A 22,983-nucleotide genomic window follows, 5' to 3' on the forward strand; every position below is an offset into this window, starting at 1 on the left:
GCAAAATTGGAGTTTTTGTTTTCACACATGCTATAATCTAGGATTTCCTTTGCCACGTTTTCGGGGATATGCGAGAAAGCTTTACTTAGGCTTCCCTATGCTTTTATAGCACTGCACTTATAACAAGGACAAATTGCGTGCCTATTTGGAAAGTTAAAAAAAAACGCAGAAATTTTGATTCTCACAAGTCACAAGAGCATGCAAATATTAAATCGTTTCAAGATCAAATTTGACTAAGGTTCACATCTCCTGCGAACCACTCCGAACAGATGACGGAAACGTGAGGACACACACTTGTGATGAAATGTTTAGGAAATTGGATAAATATAAGAAATTGATTCTGAATTGCTGTATAAAGTATAAACATAGCGTTTACAGCAGTTACTATGTCCCCCAACAAAAAACCAAATATTGCTTCTGAGTGAGGAAAAAAATTACCGTTATGATGCAGGAATCCATTGGTTGCCCACCCCAGGGTAACATGACTTACACCAAAAATGGGTACACTAGTCTACAACTACAACAAAGTTATAAAAGAGAAAAAAAAACAAATGATATCAAACCAGTAAGCTTGTAATATTTCATCTTACGGCAATGTCTGTATATGTACAGGAGCAAGTTCCGTTATTTTCTTTCGCCAACATAGATGGCAACAATGACACTGTAACTAGAGACGTCGCCGATGAAGCAGGAAAAGACAATAGCTAGCAAAAATGCTAGCAAAGCCTCTTCAATCCTTTCCAGCCAGCCTCCCCAAGCTACTCCGCTCCATTTAACCTCAGGTTAGTGACAAAAGATAGATGAATGGCCATGACCAAGCGATCATGATAAAAATGCTAGCTTAGCCTCTTCAATCATGTGAAAAGAACAGATGGCGGCTGCTTGAAGCTGGAGCTGGAAGCACCTGCTTTATTTGACGATGTTAACATCTTATCCTTAGCAGTGGCATTGCCTACAACCTGTTCAGAAGAATCCGGCTGCTGGTTGTTTTCACTATGGATGGGTCGAGCCCAAATTTTGATTAGCCCCTCGCGGCATATAGTGAGGATTGATTCACTAGTGAATTCCAGGCCGGATAGGGGATCTACATGTACCCGGTGTGCAACGAGAGGCGAGAGCTTTGGCACATCTCGCATCCGTGGAGAAGGCTGGAGAACACTAGTTGGAGGGCATGCATTGTCCCAGTGTGCAGAAGGGCTTCCACTACTGAATGTCGGTGAGCCACCAGAAGGATGGCTTAGAGGGACAGCAATCTCCTCCAATGCCAAATCCCAGAGAAGCAGTTGGGTATCCTAAGTGCAAGCAAAGTGAAAAGGTATCATTGCCAGTATTAATTATGTCAAACAATCAATACCAGGTAAAGGCTATAGCACATCCTATGTTCAAGAAACGATCACAAAATATCAAGTTATACCACAAATTAATTACCTAAGGAAATATAGTTTGAAACCCAATTTTACAACAAATACAGAGAAGGAATAGGCACCAAGCGACCAAAAGGACAGCAGGAGCATGCTCTCTTTCTAGCACCAAGTGCAACACAAACTGCTAAGAGTCCAACAACTAGCAAGAGCGAAGAATTCTAGAATCTAGATACTAGTAGCAATTTCAGTTCTTCTCAGTATTCAGAAGCTCAGAAAGTAAAAGGACAAAATGTGACTAGTACTTCTTGTCATGATTCAGAGATACTATAGTAAAAACCCACAAGAAAAACTCCAGATAAAAAACAATCTTATATCAACTTCTAGGTACCTGTCCAACTGACCCAAAGCGATACATGACATTTTCTTCCATTTCATCTGAATTCGGTGGGGACCAATATGGATCAAAAGAAACTGCACTAACCTGTACAATTGCAAATTAATTTGACTCAAAATGCAAGTTTGAATAAAAAATGCCTATGTGATAATAAACAAAGACAATTGTAATGATAATATCACCCATGAATTATGCCCTTCACCCCATGCAACTATCTTTCTTTCATCCATGCTCCATACTTGCACAAGATCATCTTCGCCACCTGATAACAAATATTTGCCATCCGCACTGTAACAGGACATCACAGCAAACTAATTAGCACCTTCTAGATTCCAATTCACAGAAGTGCAGAGAGAATAAAACAAGATTCAAACATGCAATGGTTGTATGCATAAATTAGTCAATCCATTCGAAAGCTCAGATGTTAGCAGGAAAGGTTTGGGTATGAACTCGTTAAACAAATAGGCATGTATCAAATATTGAGAACCAAGTAGTAGCTTGGTTTGTTAGTAATCCAGTTGAGATGACGGCCACTGGGCTCAACCAGAGGATCGCCAACTTGAGGGTACCTCCCTGAGAAACTGGGTTTTAGTGACTTCATGGCTAGCAAAGCTTCACCCCACCTGCTACCACCCTATCATCACAAATCCCACTCAACCCCACCACATTGCAAGCCCTTCTTTCCCATTCATTCCATCCCACCCCAAAGCCTTCAACTTCAAGGGCACAACTGAAACTGAATTAAGCACTGCCCCCCACCCTAGCCATGTGCAGGATGATCTCCGAAAAAAAAAATCTGGCTGACCGGGTATCATATGTGGCTATGTAATCACGGTATCTACTGGCACGAGAGCATTCCAGCATCCGTGGCTCCCTCGTGTGCTGACACATGCCTCCGGCAATTTTGCAGAGATGCCCTCTATGTTTTCGAAAACTAACCCGCAGTCCGGTGCATCGTCCATAAACAGTTTTCACATTCTGATATTTTTCATGTAAATCCCTGAAGTAAATTTTATTCTCACGTGAGAGGAAATTCGAGACTTGCTCCTTTTTTACATAATCCCCTTGACATTTTGCAGAGAGCCCCTTCCACCCAGCCGAGCTCTCTGCCTCTCCCCCTCCTCATTCCCCTCTCCATTCTCTCTCTTCCCCGGCTGCCGATCCCCTCGCATCCGCACGCGCCTCCTGGATCGCCGTCGTCACTCCTCCACGGCCGTTTCTCCGTCCACCTACCACGTGGTGGCCCTAGCCACACACGAGAAGCAGCTTCATCCCACCCTCTCCGTGACCCTCCCTCCTAGACCTTCTTCCCTGCGGCAATGGACAAGGATCTCGCCCAGATCCTGGTAGCACATGCGGATCCACCAGACCATGGAAGTATGGCAGGGCGGCGGTAAGATCCGGTCTCTTTCCCTCTCCTGCCATATGTCCGCTTTCGTCCCCTTGGTTCCTTGGCTCCTCGCAGATCCTTCATCGGGCGCCCCATGATGCGGTTCATAACTCTAGATCTGTGCACCGGTGATGTGCTTTCTCGAGGTGGGCATCAACTTTCTTCTCCCATATCTTCTCCCCCGAGCTGGTTGACGCTGAGGTGATCACTTCCATAAATGCAGCGATTGTGTCATCTACAGTTCAAGGTACATACTACCGACTGTGTGCCTCCCAGTACTTCCGGGCGTGTAGCATCTGCCGCTGCTTAAGGTCCTGTGGCCAAAGCTATCTTGTGTTAGTAAGGACATGTTGCTTTAAGGTTAATATTGTTTCCCATTTGTTTTAGATCATGTGAGTCATTATTTGCAGCCTCTGATGATCGATCTGCATAACCATTATTTTGCAAATCCAGTTTATGAGATTGCTATGATAATGTTTAGGCCTAGGTTCAGGTGAACTAGAATTCCATGTTCAAGATTTTCAAGGAGCCTCCTGTGCATTTGAATATTTGATAGACACTGACTAATCATTCCTCATTATTTTTACAGTTCACTGTGGCCATTGCTACTCAGGTGTGTTGTGTGTCCTACTTTAGGATAAATTGCAGAGGCATGATTAGCCTGTCATGAAAGCAAGTGAATTCCAAAATATTTTGCTTGCAGTTGCTAGCATTTCACTCTCAGGCATAGCATGAATGAGCTCCTAGTTGTCCAAAATATATGCCAATTGCTGTCCAGCACAGATATATAATCTATATAGCACTCATGGTCGACCGTTCATTTGATCTGACGACCGTTCGAAACCAAACTACTCAATGGCACAACTTACATATTGCATCTAACAAGTAACAAGAGCATGGGACAAATGATGCTGGATCAATTTGCTGCTCCTCAATGTGATGGGATAAGTCTCTGTGTTCTGTGTTGGGTCTGTGTGTTCTATGTTGGCTGATCTTTGTAGGGCTGCAGCATATGGTCCTTGTGGCTACATGGTGGCCTTGCTGCCCATCAAGGACAGCATCCTTGACTGGCTAGGACAGCATCTTAGCATGTTAGCATCTAGCATCTTGGCATATGCTTGGTTGGCTAGCAGCCTATAAATATGTATCCTCAATCCCTCAGGTTGGCATGACATTTGTGTGAGAAATAAACCAGAAAATTGCCCCAACTCCTAGTGTCATCCTCTCTCGATGAGAGTAAGAATTCTGCTACTACCAAGAGTAAGAATTCAGCGACTAACAACTGGTATCAGAGCCGTACTATCATGTAGCCTGAGCTTCTCCTGCTCATCTCCTTTCCCAGCCTCGCAACAGCCCCAGCTGGGAGCAGCAGCAGCTCCGGCCGCTCCTGCTCACTCCTCTCCCTCTGCGCCGTCTGAAACAGCCCTCTCCCCACGCAGCAGCCCCCCGGTAGCGCGTCATGTCCATAGGGTAGTCTCAGCGCTCGGTCGCCTTGAGCACGCGGCGTCGGCAGGAGGCCGAACTTGCCGCGGCAGAGGAACGCGAGCAAGCAACGGCAGAGACCGCTGCAGCGGCGGCAAGGGCATCGAGGCTGGCAGCGGTGGAGCTGGCTGATAGATAAGTCTCATGTGTGGCTGGTCTTTGTGGGGCTGTGCTGCTCACATTGTCCTTGTGGCTGTTTTTCTGTTTTTAGGACAGCATCTTAGACTAGAGGACAGCGTCTTAGAGGACAACATCTTAGACTAGAGGACAGCATCTTAGAGGACAACATCTTAGACTAGAGGACAGCATCTTAGCTAGGACAGTATATTAGCATCTTAGACTAGCATCTTGGCATATGCTTGGCTGGCTAGCAGCCTATAAATATGTAACCCCAACCCCTCAGGTTAGTATGACATTTGTGTGAGTTTGTGTGAGAAATAAACCAGAAAATTGTTGCCTCAACTCCTAGTGTCATCCTCTCTCGATGAGAGTAAGAATTCTCCTACTACCAAGAGTGAGAATTCAACGACTAACAACTGGTATCAGAGCCGTATTATCCTGTAGCCTGAGCATCTCCTACTCATCTCCTCTCCCAGCCACACAACAGCCCCAGCTGCAAGCAGCAGCTCCGGCCGCTCCTGCTCACTCCTCCCCCGCGCAGACAAGCAGCAGCTCGTCTGAAGCAGCCCTCTCCCCACGCAGCAGCCCCCCGGTAGCGTGTCATGTCCGCAGGGCAGTCTCAGCGCTCGGTCGCCTCGAGCAAGCGGCGTCGGCAGGAGGCCGAACTTGCCGCGGCAGAGGAACGCGAGCGAGCGGCGGCAGAGACCGCTGCAGCGACGGCAAGGGCGTCGAGGCTGGCAGCGGCGGCGGCGAATGCAGCGCGTGTGGCGGCAGCGGAGGTCGAGGCTCTGCGCGGCAGCATCGGCAGCTCCATTTCCGCTGACGACACTGCCGACGCAGACCTCGAGCTGCTAGAGAGGGAGGCAGCACGAGCGCGGGCGGCGCAGTGGGTAGCCACGCACGCCCACGAGCGTGGCGGCAGCCCAGACAGGCGCGGACGCGCTGGCGGCGCTCCTGGAGAAGGCGCGCACGGCAACGGTGGCGGATGGGTCGATGGAGAGCGCAGCCTTCACAGGCAGCGTGGCTCTCCCCGGATCGGTACCGACGGGTCAATGGAGAGCGCGGCCTTCACAGGCAGCGTGGCTCTCTACCCGGATCGGTACCGTGGTTACCACGGGCTCCAGGCTGTTGTCAGGGACGTCGGTCCCGGCGGTGGGTGGCCTACCCTCACCAAGACCAACTACGTCGAGTGGGCTGCGGTGATGAGGGTAAAGCTCCAGGTGCGACACATGTGGGAGGCAGTCCGATACGGCGACGTCGACTACGACCTAGATCGACGGGCGCTGGATGCCCTCATCGCTGCAGTCCTGTCCGAGATGCAGTTCTCGCTTACCAACAAGCGGACTGCCAAGGAGGCTTGGGACGCCATCGCTGCGGCACGCATCGGCAGCAACCGCGCCCGCAAGTCCACACTGCAGGCACTTCGCAAGGAGTGGGAGAACCTGGCCTTCAAGCTAGGTGAGGACATTGATGACTTTGCTCTCCGTCTCAACACTCTGTTGCAGAAGATAATGCAGTTCGGCGATGACACCTACGGCGAGGAGAGAGCTGTCGAAAAGCTCTTTCGTTGCGTCCCCGAGAAGTACAAGCAGATGGCTCGCTCGATCGAGTCCCTGCTCGATCTCTCCACGATGTCGATCGAGGAGGCGATAAGTCGCCTCAAGGTCGTCGACAGCGATGAGCCACAGTCTCTCTCAGGGCCCATCACCACTGGCGGGAAGCTCCATCTCACTCGGGAGCAGTGGCTTGCCAGCCAAGGTGATCGGAAGAAGGGGGAGCCTTCTTCCACGACAGGCGGCCGCAAGCGTGGCAAGCCACGCAAGGCGCGCAAAGACGCCCAGGCCGGGGCGCGAGGACGTGCCGAGGGTGATGCCCGCGAGGCGCCCAGGGCGGCGCCGCCGGCAGGCACAAGCCGGCACGAGACGACGCATGCCGCAACTGCGGCCAGCTCGGCCATTGGGCCAAGGACTGCCGACAGCCACGACGTGGCCAGGCCCACGTCGCACAGGCGGAGGAGCCGGCTCTGTTCATGGCACATGCAAGCATTGAGCTACCTCCAGCAGCACCGGCCGCAGCGGCTCTCCGCCACCTCGATGAGCAAAAAGCACACGCCCTCCTCGGCGACAGCTCTGGCAACGACAAGACTGACGGGTGGTGCCTCGACACCGGCGCCACCCATCACATGACCGGTCGACGGGAGTTCTTCACCGAGCTTGACTCTAGCGTCCGAGGCTCCGTCAAGTTTGGGGATGCCTCCGGCGTGGAGATCAAGGGCGTCGGCTCCGTCATCCTCACCACTGTCTGGTGAGCACAGGCTGCTCACCGGAGTCTACTACATTCCCGCATTGAGGAACTCCATCATCAGCTTGGGACAGCTGGATGAGAACGGTTCGCGCGTGGTGGTTGAGGACGGAGTCATGAGGATTTGGGATCGTCGTCGCCGCCTTCTTGCTAAGGTATCCAGAAGCGCAAATCGACTCTACGTCCTTAACGTGCAGGTGGCACAACCCCTCTGTCTCGCTGCTCGTCGGGACGACGAGGCGTGGCAGTGGCACGAGCGTTTCGGGCACCTTCACTTTGAGGCCCTGAAGCGGCTCAGTGCCACGGAGATGGTGCGAGGCCTGCCGTGCCTCGACCATGTGGAGCAGCTCTGCGACGTCTGCGTGTTGACGAAGCAGAGGCGACTCCCCTTTCCACAGCGGGCTAGCTTTCGAGCCAAGGAGAGGCTCGAGCTTGTGCACGGGGAATTGTGTGGCCCGATGACACCGGCCACACCAGGAGGACGACGCTACTTCCTGATGCTCGTTGACGACCTCTCCCGCTACATGTGGGTGGTGGTCCTCGGCAGCAAGGGAGAGGCTGCGGACGCCATCAGGCGCGCGCAGGCTGCTGCGGAGGCGGAGTGCGGCCGCAAGCTGCGCGTGCTGCGCACCGACAACGGCGCCGAATTCACGGCGGCTGAATTCGCGTCGTACTGCGCTGACGAGGGCATTCAGCGCCACTACTCCGCGCCGTACAGCCCGCAGCAAAACGGCGTCGTCGAGCGGCGTAACCAGACGGTTGTGGGGATGGCTCGGGCCCTCCTCAAGCAGAGGGGGATGCCGGCTGTCTTCTGGGGAGAGGCGATGGTGACGGCCATCTACATCCTCAACCGCTCGCCTACCAAGGCGCTCGACGGCAGGACGCCGTACAAGGCTTGGCATGGGCGCAAGCCGACGGTCTCCCACTTGCGGGTCTTCGGCTGCCTCGCGTTCGCCAAGGAGCTTGGCCACATCAGCAAGCTCGACGACAGGAGCACTCCGGGAGTGTTCATCGGCTACGCGGAGGGCTCGAAGGCCTACCGCATCCTCGACCCGAAGACACAGCGTGTGCGCACGGCGCGCGATGTTGTGTTCGACGAAGGGTGAGGATGGGCGTGGGACAAGGCGGTGGACGACGGCTCGGCTCCGACGTACGACGACTTCTCTGTCGAGTACGTCCACTTCGAGGGAGCTGGGGGAGTAGGCGGCTCTTCTTCGGCGAGCGCGTCTACCCCAGTCCTCGAGCCTCCACCGACCCTGGCGCCTGCTACTCCGACAGCACCAAGCTCTCCAGCCAGGACCTCGGCTGCGATGAGTTCTTCGCCGGCTCCACCACAGCCGGCGACGCCACGTACTCCAGCACCGACAGGCACCACTCCGGGCACGTCTACTCCACCACCAGCTCGTGTCAAGCACGGCCCGGTTGAGCTCGCTACTCCGCTCTCTCACGACGAGGAGCGCGTCGACGCGTACCACGACGGCGAGCCGTTGCGGTACCGTACGATGGAGAACCTTCTCGGCGACCAGCCGGTGCCGGGACCGGTGCCTCACGACCTGGAGGCGCAGTTGCACCTTGCGTGTGACGACGGCGAGCCTCGATCGTATGCAGAGGCCGAGAGACACGCGGCATGGCGCGCCGCGATGCAGCTGGAGAAGGATGCGGTTGAGAAGAACCGCACCTGGGAGCTTGCTGACCTTCCTCGTGGTCACCGCGCGATCACCCTTAAGTGGGTGTACAAGCTGAAGAGGGATGAAGCCGGCGCCATCGTCAAGCACAAGGCTCGCTTGGTGGCACGAGGTTTCGTGCAGCAGGAGGGGGTCGACTTCGACGACGCCTTTGCTCCCGTGGCACGGATGGAGTCCGTGCGACTCCTTGCGCTAGCTACCCTGGAGGGCTGGCGTGTTCATCACAAGGACGTCAAGTCGGCGTTCCTTAACGGCGACTTGAAGGAGGAGGTCTACGTGCACCAGCCGCCGGGATTTGCGATCCCCGGCAAGGAGGGCAAGGTACTCCGCCTGCGCAAGGCCCTCTATGGCTTGCGGCAGGCACCGAGGGCATGGAATGCCAAGTTGGATTCCACGCTAAAGGGGATGGGCTTCGAGCAAAGCCCGCACGAGGCGGCCATCTACCGACGGGGTAATGGAGGAAATGCCCTGCTGGTGGGTGTCTACGTTGACGACTTGGTGATCACTGGCACCAAGGATGCGGAGGTGGCGGCATTCAAGGAAGAGATGAAGGCCACCTTCCAGATGAGTGACCTGGGGCCTCTCTCCTTCTACCTGGGAATCGAGGTGCACCAGGATGACTCCGGGATCACGCTTCGATAGACCGCCTACGCCAAGCGCGTCGTTGAGCTAGCTGGGCTCACCGACTGCAACCCAGCTCTCACTCCGATGGAGGAGAGGCTGAAGCTGAGCCGTGACAGCACGACGGAGGAGGTAGACGCTACGCAGTACCGGCGTCTTGTGGGGAGCCTTCGCTACCCTCGCCCACACACGGCCGGACTTGGCATTCTCCGTCGGCTACGTTAGTCGGTTCATGCAGCGACCGACGACGGAGCACCAGCAGGCTGTGAAGAGGATCATCCGCTACGTTGCGGGGACTCTCGACCACGGCCTCTACTACCCGAGGTGCCCTGGGGCGGCACACTTCGTCGGGTACAGCGACAGCGACCACGCCGGCGACATCGACACCAGCAAGAGCACGAGCGGGATCCTCTTCTTCCTCGACAAGTGCCTCGTTAGCTGGCAGTCGGTCAAGCAGCAGGTGGTGGCCCTGTCCAGCTGCGAGGCCGAGTACATAGCGGCCTCCACCGCTTCGACTCAGGCGCTCTGGCTTGCTCGACTGCTTGGTGATCTCCTCGGCAGAGACACTAGAGCGGTGGAGCTCAGGGTGGACAGCAAGTCCGCTCTGGCCCTGGCAAAGAACCCCGTGTTCCACGAACACAGCAAGCACATCCGGGTGAGGTACCACTTCATCCGAGGCTGTTTGGAGGAAGGGAGCATCAAGGCGAGCTACATCAACACCAAGGACCAGCTTGCGGACCTGCTCACCAAGCCCCTTGGGAGGATCAAGTTCCTTGAGCTCTGCTCCAGGACCGGGATGGTTCAACTCTCCCACAAGACGACGCACAAGACTTAGGGGGAGAATGATGGATAAGTCTCATGTGTGGCTGGTCTTTGTAGGGTTGTGCTGCTCACATGGTCCTTATGGCTGTTTTCTGTTTTTAGGACAGCATCTTAGACTAGAGGACATCTTAGCTAGGACAGCATTTTAGCATCTTAGACTAGCATCTAGCATATGCTTAGCTAGCTAGCAGCCTATAAATATGTAACCACAACCCCTCAGGTTGGTATGGCATTTGTGTGAGTTTGTGTGAGAAATAAACCAGAAAATTGTTGCCTCAACTCCTAATGTCATCCTCTCTCGATGAGAGTAAGAATTCTCCTACTACCGAGAGTGAGAATTCAGTGACTAACACTGGCAGCAGCCAAAGCGAAGGCGGAAGTAGCGGCGGCGGCGGATGCAGCGCGTGCGGCGGCGGCGGAGGTCAAGGTTCTGCGCGGCAGCATCAGCAGCTCCGTTTTTGCTGACGACAACGCCGACGCGGACCTCGAGCTCCTCGGATCGGTACCGTGGTTACCACGGGCTCCAGGCTGTTGTCAGGGACGTCGGCACCGGCGGTGGGTGGCCTAATCTCACTAAGACCAACTACGTCGAGTGGGCTGCGGTGATGAGGGTAAAGCTCCAGGTGCGGCACATGTGGGAGGCAGTCCGGTACGGCGACGTCGACTACGACCAAGATCGACGGGCGCTGGATACCCTCATCGCTGCAGTCCCGTCCGAGATGCAGTTCTCGCTTACCAACAAGCAGACTGCCAAGGAGGCTTGGGACGCCATCGCTGCGGCACGCATCCGCAGCGACCGCGCCCGCAAGTCCACACTGCAGGCACTTCGCAAGGAGTGGGAGAACCTGACCTTCAAGCCAGGTGAGGACGTTGATGACTTTGCTCTTTGTCTCAACACTCTGTTGCAGAAGATGGTGCAGTTCGGCGATGACACCTACGGCGAGGAGAGAGCTGTCGAAAAGCTCTTCCGCTGCGTCCCCGAGAAATACAAGCAGATGGCTCGCTCGATCGAGTCCCTGCTGGATCTTTCCACGATGTCGGTCGAGGAGGCGATAGGTCGCCTCAAGGTCGTTGACAGCGATGAGCCACAGTCTCTCTCGGGGCCCATCACCACTGGCGGGAAGCTCCTTCTCACTCGGGAGCAGTGGGATGCCTGCCAAGGTGACCGGAAGAAGAGGGAGCCTTCTTCCGCGACCGGCGGCCGCAAGCGTGGCAAGCCGCGCAAGGCGCGCAGAGACGCCCAGGCCGGGGCGCGAGGACGTGCCGATGGTGATGCCCACAGAGGCGCCCAGGGCGGCGCCGCCGGCAAGCACAAGCCGGCACGAGACGACACCTGCCGCAACTGCGGCCAGCTTGGCCATTGGGCCAAGGACTGTCGACAGCCACGACGCGGCCAGGCCCACGTTGCACAGGCGGAGGAGCTGGCTCTGTTCATGGCACATGCAAGCATCGAGCTACCTCCAGCGACACCGGCCGCAGCGGCTCTCCTCCACCTTGACGAGCCAAAAGCACACGCCCTCCTCGGCGACGGCTCCGGCAACGATAAGATTGACGGGTGGTGCCTCGACACCGGCGCCACCCATCACATGACCGGTCGACGGGAGTTCTTCACCGAGCTTGACTCTAGCGTCAGAGGCTCCGTCAAGTTTGGGGATGCCTTCGGCGTGGAGATCAAGGGCGTCGGCTCCGCCATCTTCACCGCCGTGTCTGGTGAGCACAGGCTGCTCACCGGAGTCTACTACATCCCCGCGTTGAGGAACTCTATCATCAGTTGGGACAGCTGGATGAGAACGGTTCGCGCATGGTGGTTGAGGATGGAGTCATGAGGATTTGGGATCGCCGTCGTCGCCTTCTTGCCAAGGTAACCAAAAGCGCAAATCGACTCTACGTCCTTAACGTGCAGGTGGCACAACCCCTCTGTCTCGCTGCTCGTCGGGATGACGAGGCGTGGCAGTGGCACGAGCGCTTCGGGCACCTTCACTTCGAGGCCCTGAAGCGGCTCAGTGCCACGGAGATGGTGCGAGGCCTGTCGTGCCTCGACCATGTGGAGCAGCTCTGCGACGTCTGCGTGTTGACGAAGCAGAGGTGACTCCCCTTTCCCCAGTGGGCGAGCTTTCGAGCCAAGGAGAGGCTCGAGCTTGTGCACGGGGAGTTGTGTGGCCCGGTGACACAGGCCACACCGGGAGGACGACGCTACTTCCTGCTGCTCGTCGACGACCTCTCCCACTACATGTGGGTGATGGTCCTCGGCAGCAAGGGGGAGGCTGCGGACGCCATCAAGCGCTCGCAGGCTGCTGCGGAGGCGGAGTGCGGCCGTAAGCTGCGCGTGCTACGCACCGACAACGGCGGCGAATTCACGGCGGCTGAATTCGCGTCATACTGCACTGATGAGGGCATTCAGCGCCACTACTCCGCGTCGTACAGCCCGTAGCAGAACGGTGTCGTCGAGCGGCGCAACCAGACGGTTGTGGGGATGGCTCGGGCCCTTCTCAAGCAGAGGGGGATGCCAGCTGTCTTCTGGGGAGAGGCGGTGGTGTCGGCCGTCTACATCCTCAACCGCTCGCCTACCAAGGCGCTCGACGGCAGGACGCCGTACGAGGCTTGGCATGGGTGCAAGCCGGCGGTCTCCCACTTGCGGGTCTTCGGCTGCCACGCGTTCGCCAAGGAGCTTGGCCACATCAGCAAGCTCGACGACAGGAGCACTCCGGGAGTGTTCATCGGCTACGCGGAGGGCTCGAAGGCCTACCGCATCCTCGACCCGAAGACACAGCGTGTGCGCACGGCGCGCGACGTTGTGTTCGACGAAGGGCGAGGATGGGCGTGGGACAAGGCGGTGGACGACGGCTCGGCTCCGACGTACGACTTCACTGTCGAGTACGTCCACTTCGAGGGAGCTGGGGGAGTAGGCAGCTCTTCTTCGACGAGCGCGTCTACCCCAGTCCCCGAGCCTCCACCGACCCCGGCGCCGTCTACTCCAACACCACGCTCTCTAGCCAGGACCTCGGCTGCGATGAGTTCTTCGCCGGCTCCACCACAGCCGGCACCGCCACGCACTCCAGCACCGACAGGCACCTCTCCGGGCACGTCTACTCCAACACCAGCTCGTGTCGAGCACAGCCCGGTTGAGCTCGCTACTCCGCTCTCTCACGATGAGGAGCGCATCGACGCGTACCACGATGGCGAGCCGTTGCGGTACCGTACGATGGAGAACCTTCTCGGCGACCAGCCGGTGCCGGGACTGGTGCCTCACGACCTGGAGGCGCAGTTGCACCTTGCGTGTGACGACGGCGAGCCTCGGTCGTTTGCAGAGGCCGAGAGACACGCGGCATGGCGCGCCGCGATGCAATTAGAGATGGATGCGGTTGAGAAGAACCGCACTTGGGAGCTTGCTGACCTTCCTCGTGGTCATCGCGCGATCACCCTTAAGTGGGTGTACAAGCTGAAGAGGGATGAAGCCGACGCCATCGTCAAGCACAAGGCTCGCTTGGTGGCACGAGGTTTCATGTAGCAGGAGGGGGTCGACTTCGACGACGCCTTTGCTCCCGTGGCACGAATGGAGTCCGTGCGACTCCTCCTTGCGCTAGCTGCCCAGGAGGGCTGGCGTGTTCATCACATGGACTTCAAGTCGGCGTTCCTTAACGGCGACTTGAAGGAGGTCTACATGCACCAACCGCCGGGATTTGCGATCCCCGGCAAGGAGAGCAAGGTGCTCCGCCTACGCAAAGCCCTCTATGGCTTGCGGCAGGCACCGAGGGCGTGGAATGCCAAGTTAGATTCCACGCTAAAGGGGATGGGTTTCGAGCAAAGCCCGCACGAGGCGGCCATCTACCGAAGGGGCAGTGGAGGAAATGCTCTGCTGGTGGGTGTCTACGTCGACGACTTGGTGATCACCGGCACCAAGGATGCGGAGGTGGCGACATTCAAGGAAGAGATGAAGGCCACCTTCCAGATGAGTGACCTGGGGCCTCTCTCCTTCTACCTGGGAATCGAGGTGCACCAGGATGACTCCGGGATCACGCTTCGACAGACCGCCTACGCCAAGCGCGTCGTTGAGCTAGCTGGGCTCACCGACTGCAACCTAGCTCTCACTCCGATGGAGGAGAGGCTGAAGCTAAGCCACGACAGCACGACGGAGGAGGTGGACGCTACGCAGTACCGGCGTCTTGTGGGGAGCCTTCGCTACCTCGCCCACACATGGCCGGACTTGGCATTCTCCGTCGGCTACGTTAGCCAGTTCATGCAGCGACCGACGACGGAGCACTAGCAGGCTGTGAAGAGGATCATCCGCTACGTTGCGGGGACTCTCGACCACGGCCTCTACTACCCTAGGTGCCCTGGGGCGGCACACTTCGTCGAGTACAGCGACAGCGACCACGCCGGCGACATCGACACCAGCAAGAGCACGAGCGGGATCCTCTTCCTCCTCGACAAGTGCCTCGTTAGCTGGCAGTCGGTCAAGCAGTAGGTGGTGGCCATGTCCAGTTGCGAGGCCGAGTACATAGCAGCCTCCACCGCTTCGACTCAGGCGCTCTGGCTCGCTCGACTGCTTGGTGATCTCCTCGGCAGAGACACTAGAGCGGTGGAGCTCAGGATGGACAGCAAGTCCGCTTTGGCCCTGGCAAAGAACCCCGTTTTCCATGAATGGAGTAAGCACATCCGGGTGAGGTACCACTTCATCCGATGTTGTTTGGAGGAAGGAAGCATCAAGGCGAGCTACATCAACACCAAGGACCAGCTTGCGGACCTGCTTACCAAGCCTCTTGGGAGGATCAAGTTCCTTGAGCTCTGCTCTAGGACCGGGATGGTTCAACTTTCCCACAAGACGACACACAAGACTTAGGAGGAGAATGATGGGATAAGTCTCTGTGTTCTGTGTTGGGTCTCTGTGTTCTGTGTTGGCTGGTCTTTGTGGGGCTGCAGCATATGGTCCTTGTGGCTGCATGGTGGCCTTGCTGCCCATCAAGGACAGCATCTTAGCATGTTAGCATCTAGCATCTTGGCATATGCTTGACTGGCTAGCAGCCTATAAATATGTATCCCCAACCCCTCAGGTTGGCATGGCATTTGTGTGAGAAATGAACCAGAAAATTGCTCCAACTCCTAGTGTCATCCTCTCTTGATGAGAGTAAGAATTCTGCTACTACCAAGAGTAAGAATTCAGCAACTAACACAATGATGTACTGTATTTAAGTTTCAAACAAAAGGTCATCTGTGTTTAGACAAAAGAACTAATGTATTAGTTGTTGCTCCTCATGCATATGCATCACACTGAAATCAGTGTATTATCAGTATACAGTGGAGAGCAAACATCATGCAGTATTTGTCAGTATACACTGAGTAAGGAATTGAAGCAGAAACCATATGTTCCTCATGCTATTTGTTTAATAAACCTAGCCGTCTGCTAGGCACTGTCCTTGGCATGACGTTTGTAAAACTTCAGTGTTTTGTAATCAGCACATTATTTTGCTGCTACATTGCCTGTGAGGCTCTAATCGATATGGAATAAAAAAAGGTTTGGAGCTCCTCAGTTGATTGACTTTTGATCTAATGTTAACTTTTAAATTAAGCAAACCAACAAAAAGTTTAGAAAGATGTGTAACAGTATGGTCCATTCCTCCATCTTCTCCTGAATGTTACAGCTCATCATGTCAGTTTATGTTGTGGAGCCTGGGAAATACTAAATTGAATTTGACTCTAACTCTCTGTTCTGTCAGGGAAGCTGAGGAACATCGGCAAGTGGTCCATACTTGGAAAATTGATTTTCTGAAATGACACTCTTATATAGAAGCTCTATACTTGGGAATTTGCTGATTTGATCTTGATATATTTCTCCAAACTCAGTGACAAGACAGTTTTTTTCTGGAAGTCCAATGCTCTTTTTAATATCCAACTACTATCTCACACACCAAGTCGTAACTTCAACATAAATTATTTGATGAATATTCAGCTACTTTTTGTTTACACAATGTTTTATTTCTGTGGTCGTTATTTTTTCAGATATTGCGTTTGCTGTCCTGCCATTTGCATATGAGTAGTGTCCTTATTGTAATCCTTTGTTTGGAATTCTGCTAAACATATCTGAACCCATCCATTCAGGTGCTTAGATAAGGCTCCTGTCGTTTTAGAGGACCAAGAGATGGACAGGCTGGACAGCTATTGCTCATGGCTAACCCAGGTGGAGGAAGTGAAGATTCTGGTCTGGGTGCTTCCAATATGGTTCGCCTGTGTCTTCTATTCGGCTGCAATGTACCAGACTATTTGATTAATGCGTGTTCATCATGTTCATGTGCCCCTTGTTCATGTGCCTCTTAGGTGCTGACGCCTTGGCTATGTCAATATACTCTGTGTGTGCTTAGATATTAGTGTTATCATCTAATTATAACTTTACAGAGCCATGTTTCTCGAGCATAATCAATAGCTTATTGTCTTTAATTCATTGCAGGGCGCCCGAAGGGCGCCTGATGTTCTAGTCCACCTTGGGCGCCTGATGTTCTAGTCCACCTTTACACTGAGCTGAGAATATTGTTTGTTAATGCAGTATATCAGCTGAGATAGAAGCCATGGTCCTGTGTCATTGTACCAGCTGCTACAAGCCAATAGCCTATACAAGTACATTTCCACCATGTACCACAGTCCACACTTCAAATCTATACATTGTACTAGATGTGCCTTCATCCTTTCATATTCCTTCATCTTCAACTTATAGTTACTCTGTTTGTTCCCATCTTGCCATTTCTATTTTTTCTCCAAGAATTTCAGATTTTCCATTTAGATGCTTGTAATCATGAATTCTTCAAATAACAGAAAACTTGCATCTGACATATTGTATGGGATTCTATATTGTAATATTGTTTCCTTTAAGATTTATTAATTCTGTATGTTAGGAATAGGAAAAGCCAAGCAGGTGCACCAACTATGTTGCCCCTAGCCTGCTATACACTATCCATTCTAAAACTCCATACATTATGCTCATGTAATTTTATATGCAAAAATTGGCCAACAATACTAATTTTGAGTTTTCACAAACATCTCAGAACTAAGAAGTTTCACAAGGTAAAATGACTCGATGACCAAAAGATTGGAATAGGTTTGCTATATAGTGATTCACATATTACTCATCAGTCATCAGGACTACACAAGTTAAAACATATACAACCTAAAAATCCGACAATAATACAACTGATGCAATACATCATTAGTGGAACTATACACGGTCCTGTTTTCATATCTGTCCGACTTGGACATGCAAAAATACTTCAGTTCTGTGGAAATAGGCGGCAGACCATATCTAATCTAAGCAGTAAAACATGCCATTGGCAGCTTACCTCCAAGAGCAACACAACAATGCACCATAGTAACTTTTCCCACCAAATATTAGTTGTTCTTTCGCAAAGTCAAATACTCTTAAATAACCTGCATAAGATCAGATTGTTTCAGTGCAATATACAACTTTTCCAACAGCTAAACCTTTTCTGCACAAAGCTGTCAATTCTCATTCTTGGGCAGAGAAATTTACCATCTCGCCCAACAGTTGCCAAGTAAGCACCATGTGGTGAAAAGGAAATGCCATTGATTGCACCTTGACAGATGTGCCACCTTGCAATTGGATTACCCTGCAGTGTAATTTTAAACCGCAGAATGAATCATAGCAGTCACAACATTAGGACTCAATGATGTTAAAGAATTTCCAATTAAGGGCATGTTTAATTCTCTTGCCCACCCCTGCCTAGCCTTGCCTAGCAAGGTAGAGGAGAAAAACGCATGAAGCTTTATTTGGTTTGAATTTGGGAAAGGAGGGGATTCCCTTGCTTTTGAGGGAGAGCCAGATTAGCTCTCCTCACCTATCAAGGTGTGCCTTGCCTAACCTTGCCAAGCAAGGAAAGTGGGCAAGTTTGTGCAAGACAACCAAACATACCCTAACTCTCATAGGTATTTTGCAAATTTTGACCTAATGAGAGCAATGATAACCGGTCCCACATTTCTATATTTCCAGTATGACCTGCTGGAATGGTTTCAGTACTATTTGGCAGTTGGTATTAACTGATATCATAGAAGTAAAGACCACTGATAGAAAGGTCAGGCCAAGGATACACAAGTTTATGCTTTAATAACACCAGCACACACTTGTAATTGCGTCAAGTACTTATGATAGATATTTTGGTACATGTCAGCTATGAAGAAAGGGCAATAGAGTGTTGCAGGAAGTCCAGGCACTTGTTTCCATAATAAATTTCCAGAAAAAACATTTTACTAATACCCTGAAGTAAATTATGAAACATACATAGCCATCTCAATGCAATTTTTAGTAAAAGAGATATCATTGTGGATTGAGATACCTTACTCGACTTTGCATGTGAAATCAGCACCTGGCTTTGATCCTTTACAGTTGGAAATGTCCAATCAGTATTTCCATCCTTGGACTGAATATACAAAAGGAAACGTATCAGCAAAGTAAACTTAACAAAGTTTGATTACTTCATACAAAGTTCCATGAGAAGGGCTCACTTTGTCATACACGTACAGATTCCCATCAGCATGACTAACAACAAAAATTCCTTCACGCTCTGGAACCCATGCAACACAGGTGCACCGACTGCAATAGATTGGTGTCCAAGCATCAATATATATACTTACAATTTAATAACTGTGTAAAGAAAAGCATACATCTACACCACAGAAATAGTATCTTCTGTTTTAACTGCAGCTTTGTAGTTGCCTTTGAACTAAGTTTAAGTAAACTCGCCCAAAAAATGATAGGGAAAAAATCCATTCAAATATCCTAGACAGCAGCAGGCCCAGTACATAATCAAGATTATCATCCTTCAGTAGTTCAATGGCCACAGCGATTTCAAAGTAGCGGATCCCTATACAAGTATACATGCATGCTAACCAAAATGCTTCCCTTTAGATCTTACTCCCTCCATTCTCTTTTATAAGGCCTGATTTAATATGACAAGGTCTCCCAAATTACACTTTGGCCATTTATTTATTTTATATTTTATATTACATTTTTTATACTTACAAACTTATGAAGGGCGGGCCTGGTGCAAGCAGTAGAGTCTTACCGCCTGTAACCAGAAGGTCCCGGGTTCGAGTCGCGGTCTCCTCGCATTGCACAGGCGAGGGTAAGGCTTACCACTGACACCCTTCCCCAGACCCCGCACAGAGCGGGAGCTCTCTGCACTGGGCGAGGCCTGTGCAATGCGAGGAGACTGCGACTCGAACCCGGGACCTTCCGGTCACAGGCGGTAAGACTCTACCACTTGCACCAGGCCCGCCTTTCAAATTTGGGATCTTCTTGAAACTGTCTAAATCTCACAAGAAAAATACAAATTTTAAACATTTAAAATGAATGCTAACTTGTTAGGCCATGTACAAGAGGACCAAACAGCTTCCAAGTATTTGACCATCACTGATTTCAAGAACACCTTTCAGAATTATGTTGTAGATATGTTTCTACGCAGTGATTGTCCAGGTTCAAATTTTGATCAACTTCATAAATGAAGGTTTCCACAGTGATAGTCCAGGTTTAAATTTTGATCAACTTCATAAATGACAGTTTGCACAAAAAACATCCAAAATACAATGAAGTTGTCACTTCACATCTAGCACATTATATTATCTTAGCCGATGCATGCACTACAAGTTATCAGTCGACAACTTAGTATCTTCCATGCATATGGGTCATCATTACTTTTGAAAGCATCTCAGCAAATTGTAACAGATCGCAGTGTACTGCATGTCGGACATACTTGCATCATACATTATCCTGATGCTATCCAGCTTCAGTTTTTATCGACTTGGATAACTCGCAGGACCACTACCATATCAAGAAATAAATATTTAATACTTGTAAGGTAACGGTGAGACAAATTTGCCAAGCTTATTAATGGGGAAATTGACACGTCACTTTCAAATTAAACAGTAAAATGAAAACATGCCTGCTGGCAGCGCCACCTTGACTTGGATCTTTGTCTTTGTCTTTGTCTTTATTAACAAAATGCTGATACGAAACGGGCTTCTTTCCAGGATCTTGCAACTGCTGCCTCAGTGACATTGAATAGACTGTATAACGAATAAAAGAACTTATGCATGATTCTTTAACTAATATAAACATAAAGCTTACCTAATTATGAAGCATTTGACATACCATCTCCTGAGAACACCGCAATGAGCAGATCGTGCCCGTCCTTGGCCTCTGGGTCAAATGCATGGCAAAGCGGGTTTGAGCTGCTGAAGTGGATGGACTTTATTGGATCCTGACGCAATTAGCACGTGATCAGAGAACCACAGGATACCAAAGTTACAAGCAACATAACATGCATGCAACAAGAGAAAAGGAAATACTTTGTCGTGTGAGTTGAGATCACTGATGAAGAGCGTATCCGCAGTATTGAATATGATGTATGTGCCCTTTCCATCATAGTTTGCCATGCCTTGCGATCCACTTGCACTAGTCGACACACCAATGCCTCCACCCATGCGGCTGTTTCCTGAGACAGCCCTGCTGGTACCATTGCTCCCAAAGCTAAGTGCCCGGCTCCCATTCCCAGTGCCGAGCAGCCTTGCAGCTGCAGACCGCATCCCACTACCAGCACTTGGTGTTGAAGGCGTGGAACCTTGGCCTGCTGGTTTCTCCTTCAAATATGCCACAGTCATCTGGCACCATCACAACAAATAATTGATAACTGCATAAAGGATGTGTAATGTACACAACACAAAAGAACCGGAAATCACAAAGCCCTGAAAACTTTTAAGCAAGTATTTGTTCTATGATATTAGAGATTTAGAATTAGCAAACAGAAACCTATGTGTCATTTGTTTTTTTTTTAAAAAAAATCTATAGAATGGTAACTCGAAATATATGCAAGGACTATCCATACATGAAACATAAGACACTAATCTACGCTGCGCCTGATCCAATCTATGCTGCGCGCCTGCTCCTAGAAACTTCCGAATATCTTCTGCATGACCAATCGAATTCCCAGCGCATCTACAGCGACTCATCCAGAAACAGCACCTGATCAGGCCAAGTCAACCCACATCCCAACCCAACCTCGCCATCCAATTCCCCATCCATCCAGCACAGAGCGACCCATCGATAGCCCCATACGGCGCATCGAACCCCCCCCCCCCCCCCCCCCCCTCGCTACCCTAACCCGAACGACGGCGCCCTCGCTACCTGGGAGACGGTCTTGCCGCTGTGGTTGTAGTGCACGACGGCGGGGGAGTGCGTCTTCTCGTACTGCAGCTTGTGCCGCCCCTCGGGGGTCTTGAAGTAGGTCTTCAGCCCGCCGGCCCCCGCGCCGGCCCCGCCGCCCGACCCCGCCGCCGACGCCATGGCGATCGCGGACCGCCGCAATGCTCGCTCGCCGACCCCGCGCGCGTGCGTGCGCAGGCAGACGAGACCGCGCGAGAGCGGTCACTGGCTCATGCCCTCGCCGGCGACGCGAGGGGTAGGGTTTTTGAGGCGAGGGGAGGCGGTGGTCCGATTGGGGATGAGACGGCGGTGGATGCGGGAGAGGAGAACGGAGCCTCGGAGTCGGAGGAGAAAAAACGAGTTGATTATTTTTGCGGACTCTTCCTGTGTCGATAGAGAAATCCATATGGCATTGGCATCGGGGCGAAAAGGGAAGAAAACTCTTTCGGGTTAGGACGAGACAAAGCATTGACTTTTTTTTTGAGAAAAAATATAAAATAGAAAATAATAAGTAAAAAATGCTTATAAAAGTTGACTTTCACAATCGCCAAACATGCCATCAGCTCACTCATGTGAGCATCTCAGCGAGTCATTCTAAAGGTAAAGCTCTATATTATATTAGTTAAAGAGCTATTTAAGTAAAATTATTTTTTATACTTTTGTATCCGCAAGAAATCCGAAACAGAGAAGTTGTTGGAGAGTATTTTTTCATCAAGATATATATTTCTATAAATTAGAAATGATATAAAAAAAATCTCGTGAGTTACTCTTACGGTCTAAATAATTAGGTCCATTTTGTAATTGTCACGATTCGAAGAACTACCATTACTATATACCTAGAAAGTGTATTGTCCTTCTTTTTGAAATATGTCACTATATACACCCAGAACGTCTTAAGGCCCATATACACAAGTATGGATATCTATTAATTTTTGTATGGATGATTTTGCTTTAGCTACTAGTTTCTTCCTCACCCCGACAAGTCCCTCTCCAGCACGGCAGCACCGTCAACCACCTACACCGCCCTGTCAGTCGAGAGCCCCTATCCTACTTGAGCCTTTTACCTGTGTGCCACTATAAAAAAAATGGTCACGGCTTACGTGTCACTAAAAAGTTCAAACGCGTCTATGTGTCATGACATTTTTTTTTGTCTCCCAAGCCATTCCGTTCACCTTCTGTTTAATTTTTGCCGTTTGTCAGCCCTGACACGTGGGCCTAGTCAGTAAAAACGTTCAAAATGCCCTTCTGTCAAGGCGTAAACCGCTCTCTATATCTTTTCCCCATCGGCATCTTCTTCCAACCGCGCGGCCCTCTCCGCGATGCGCCGGCCTCCCGACTCCGGCGACCCCCATCCCGACTCCGGCGAGCCCTTCTCGACTCCGGCGAGCCCGGCTCCCCTCTCCCTCTCACATCCACGATGCGCCGGGCGCGGCCCCGATGCGCCGGCCTGGCCTTGATGCGCCGGCGTCCGCTCGGCCAGCGTCCGCGCGCCTGCCCCGAGCCCCGGCCCCGACGCGCCGTCGGGCGCTGAGAAGACGGTGCGCGATCGAGGCCTCGATCGCAGGTCGCAGCTTGCGCAGCGCGGCTCCGGCAACCAGGGGCCG

General features: G+C 51.9%; 1 protein-coding gene across 1 annotated transcript; it reads right to left on the reverse strand.

Annotated features, from left to right (window-relative positions):
- Positions 1–557: 557 nt before the first annotated feature.
- LOC136489993 (probable catabolite repression protein creC) lies at positions 558–21,765 on the reverse strand. The gene is made up of 11 exons (XM_066486499.1): positions 21,362–21,765; positions 20,527–20,838; positions 20,330–20,438; positions 20,121–20,244; positions 18,685–18,772; positions 18,516–18,599; positions 17,696–17,792; positions 17,505–17,592; positions 1,941–2,046; positions 1,753–1,845; positions 558–1,292 (listed from the first exon to the last, which is right to left on the reverse strand). The coding sequence occupies exons 1-11, from the start codon at positions 21,518–21,520 to the stop codon at positions 855–857; spliced, it is 1,698 nt and encodes a 565-aa protein (XP_066342596.1). The 5' UTR covers positions 21,521–21,765; the 3' UTR covers positions 558–854.
- Positions 21,766–22,983: the final 1,218 nt, after the last annotated feature.

This window comes from Miscanthus floridulus, chromosome 10 (genome assembly GCF_019320115.1).
Source record: "Miscanthus floridulus cultivar M001 chromosome 10, ASM1932011v1, whole genome shotgun sequence".
Classification (NCBI taxonomy): domain Eukaryota; kingdom Viridiplantae; phylum Streptophyta; class Magnoliopsida; order Poales; family Poaceae; genus Miscanthus; species Miscanthus floridulus.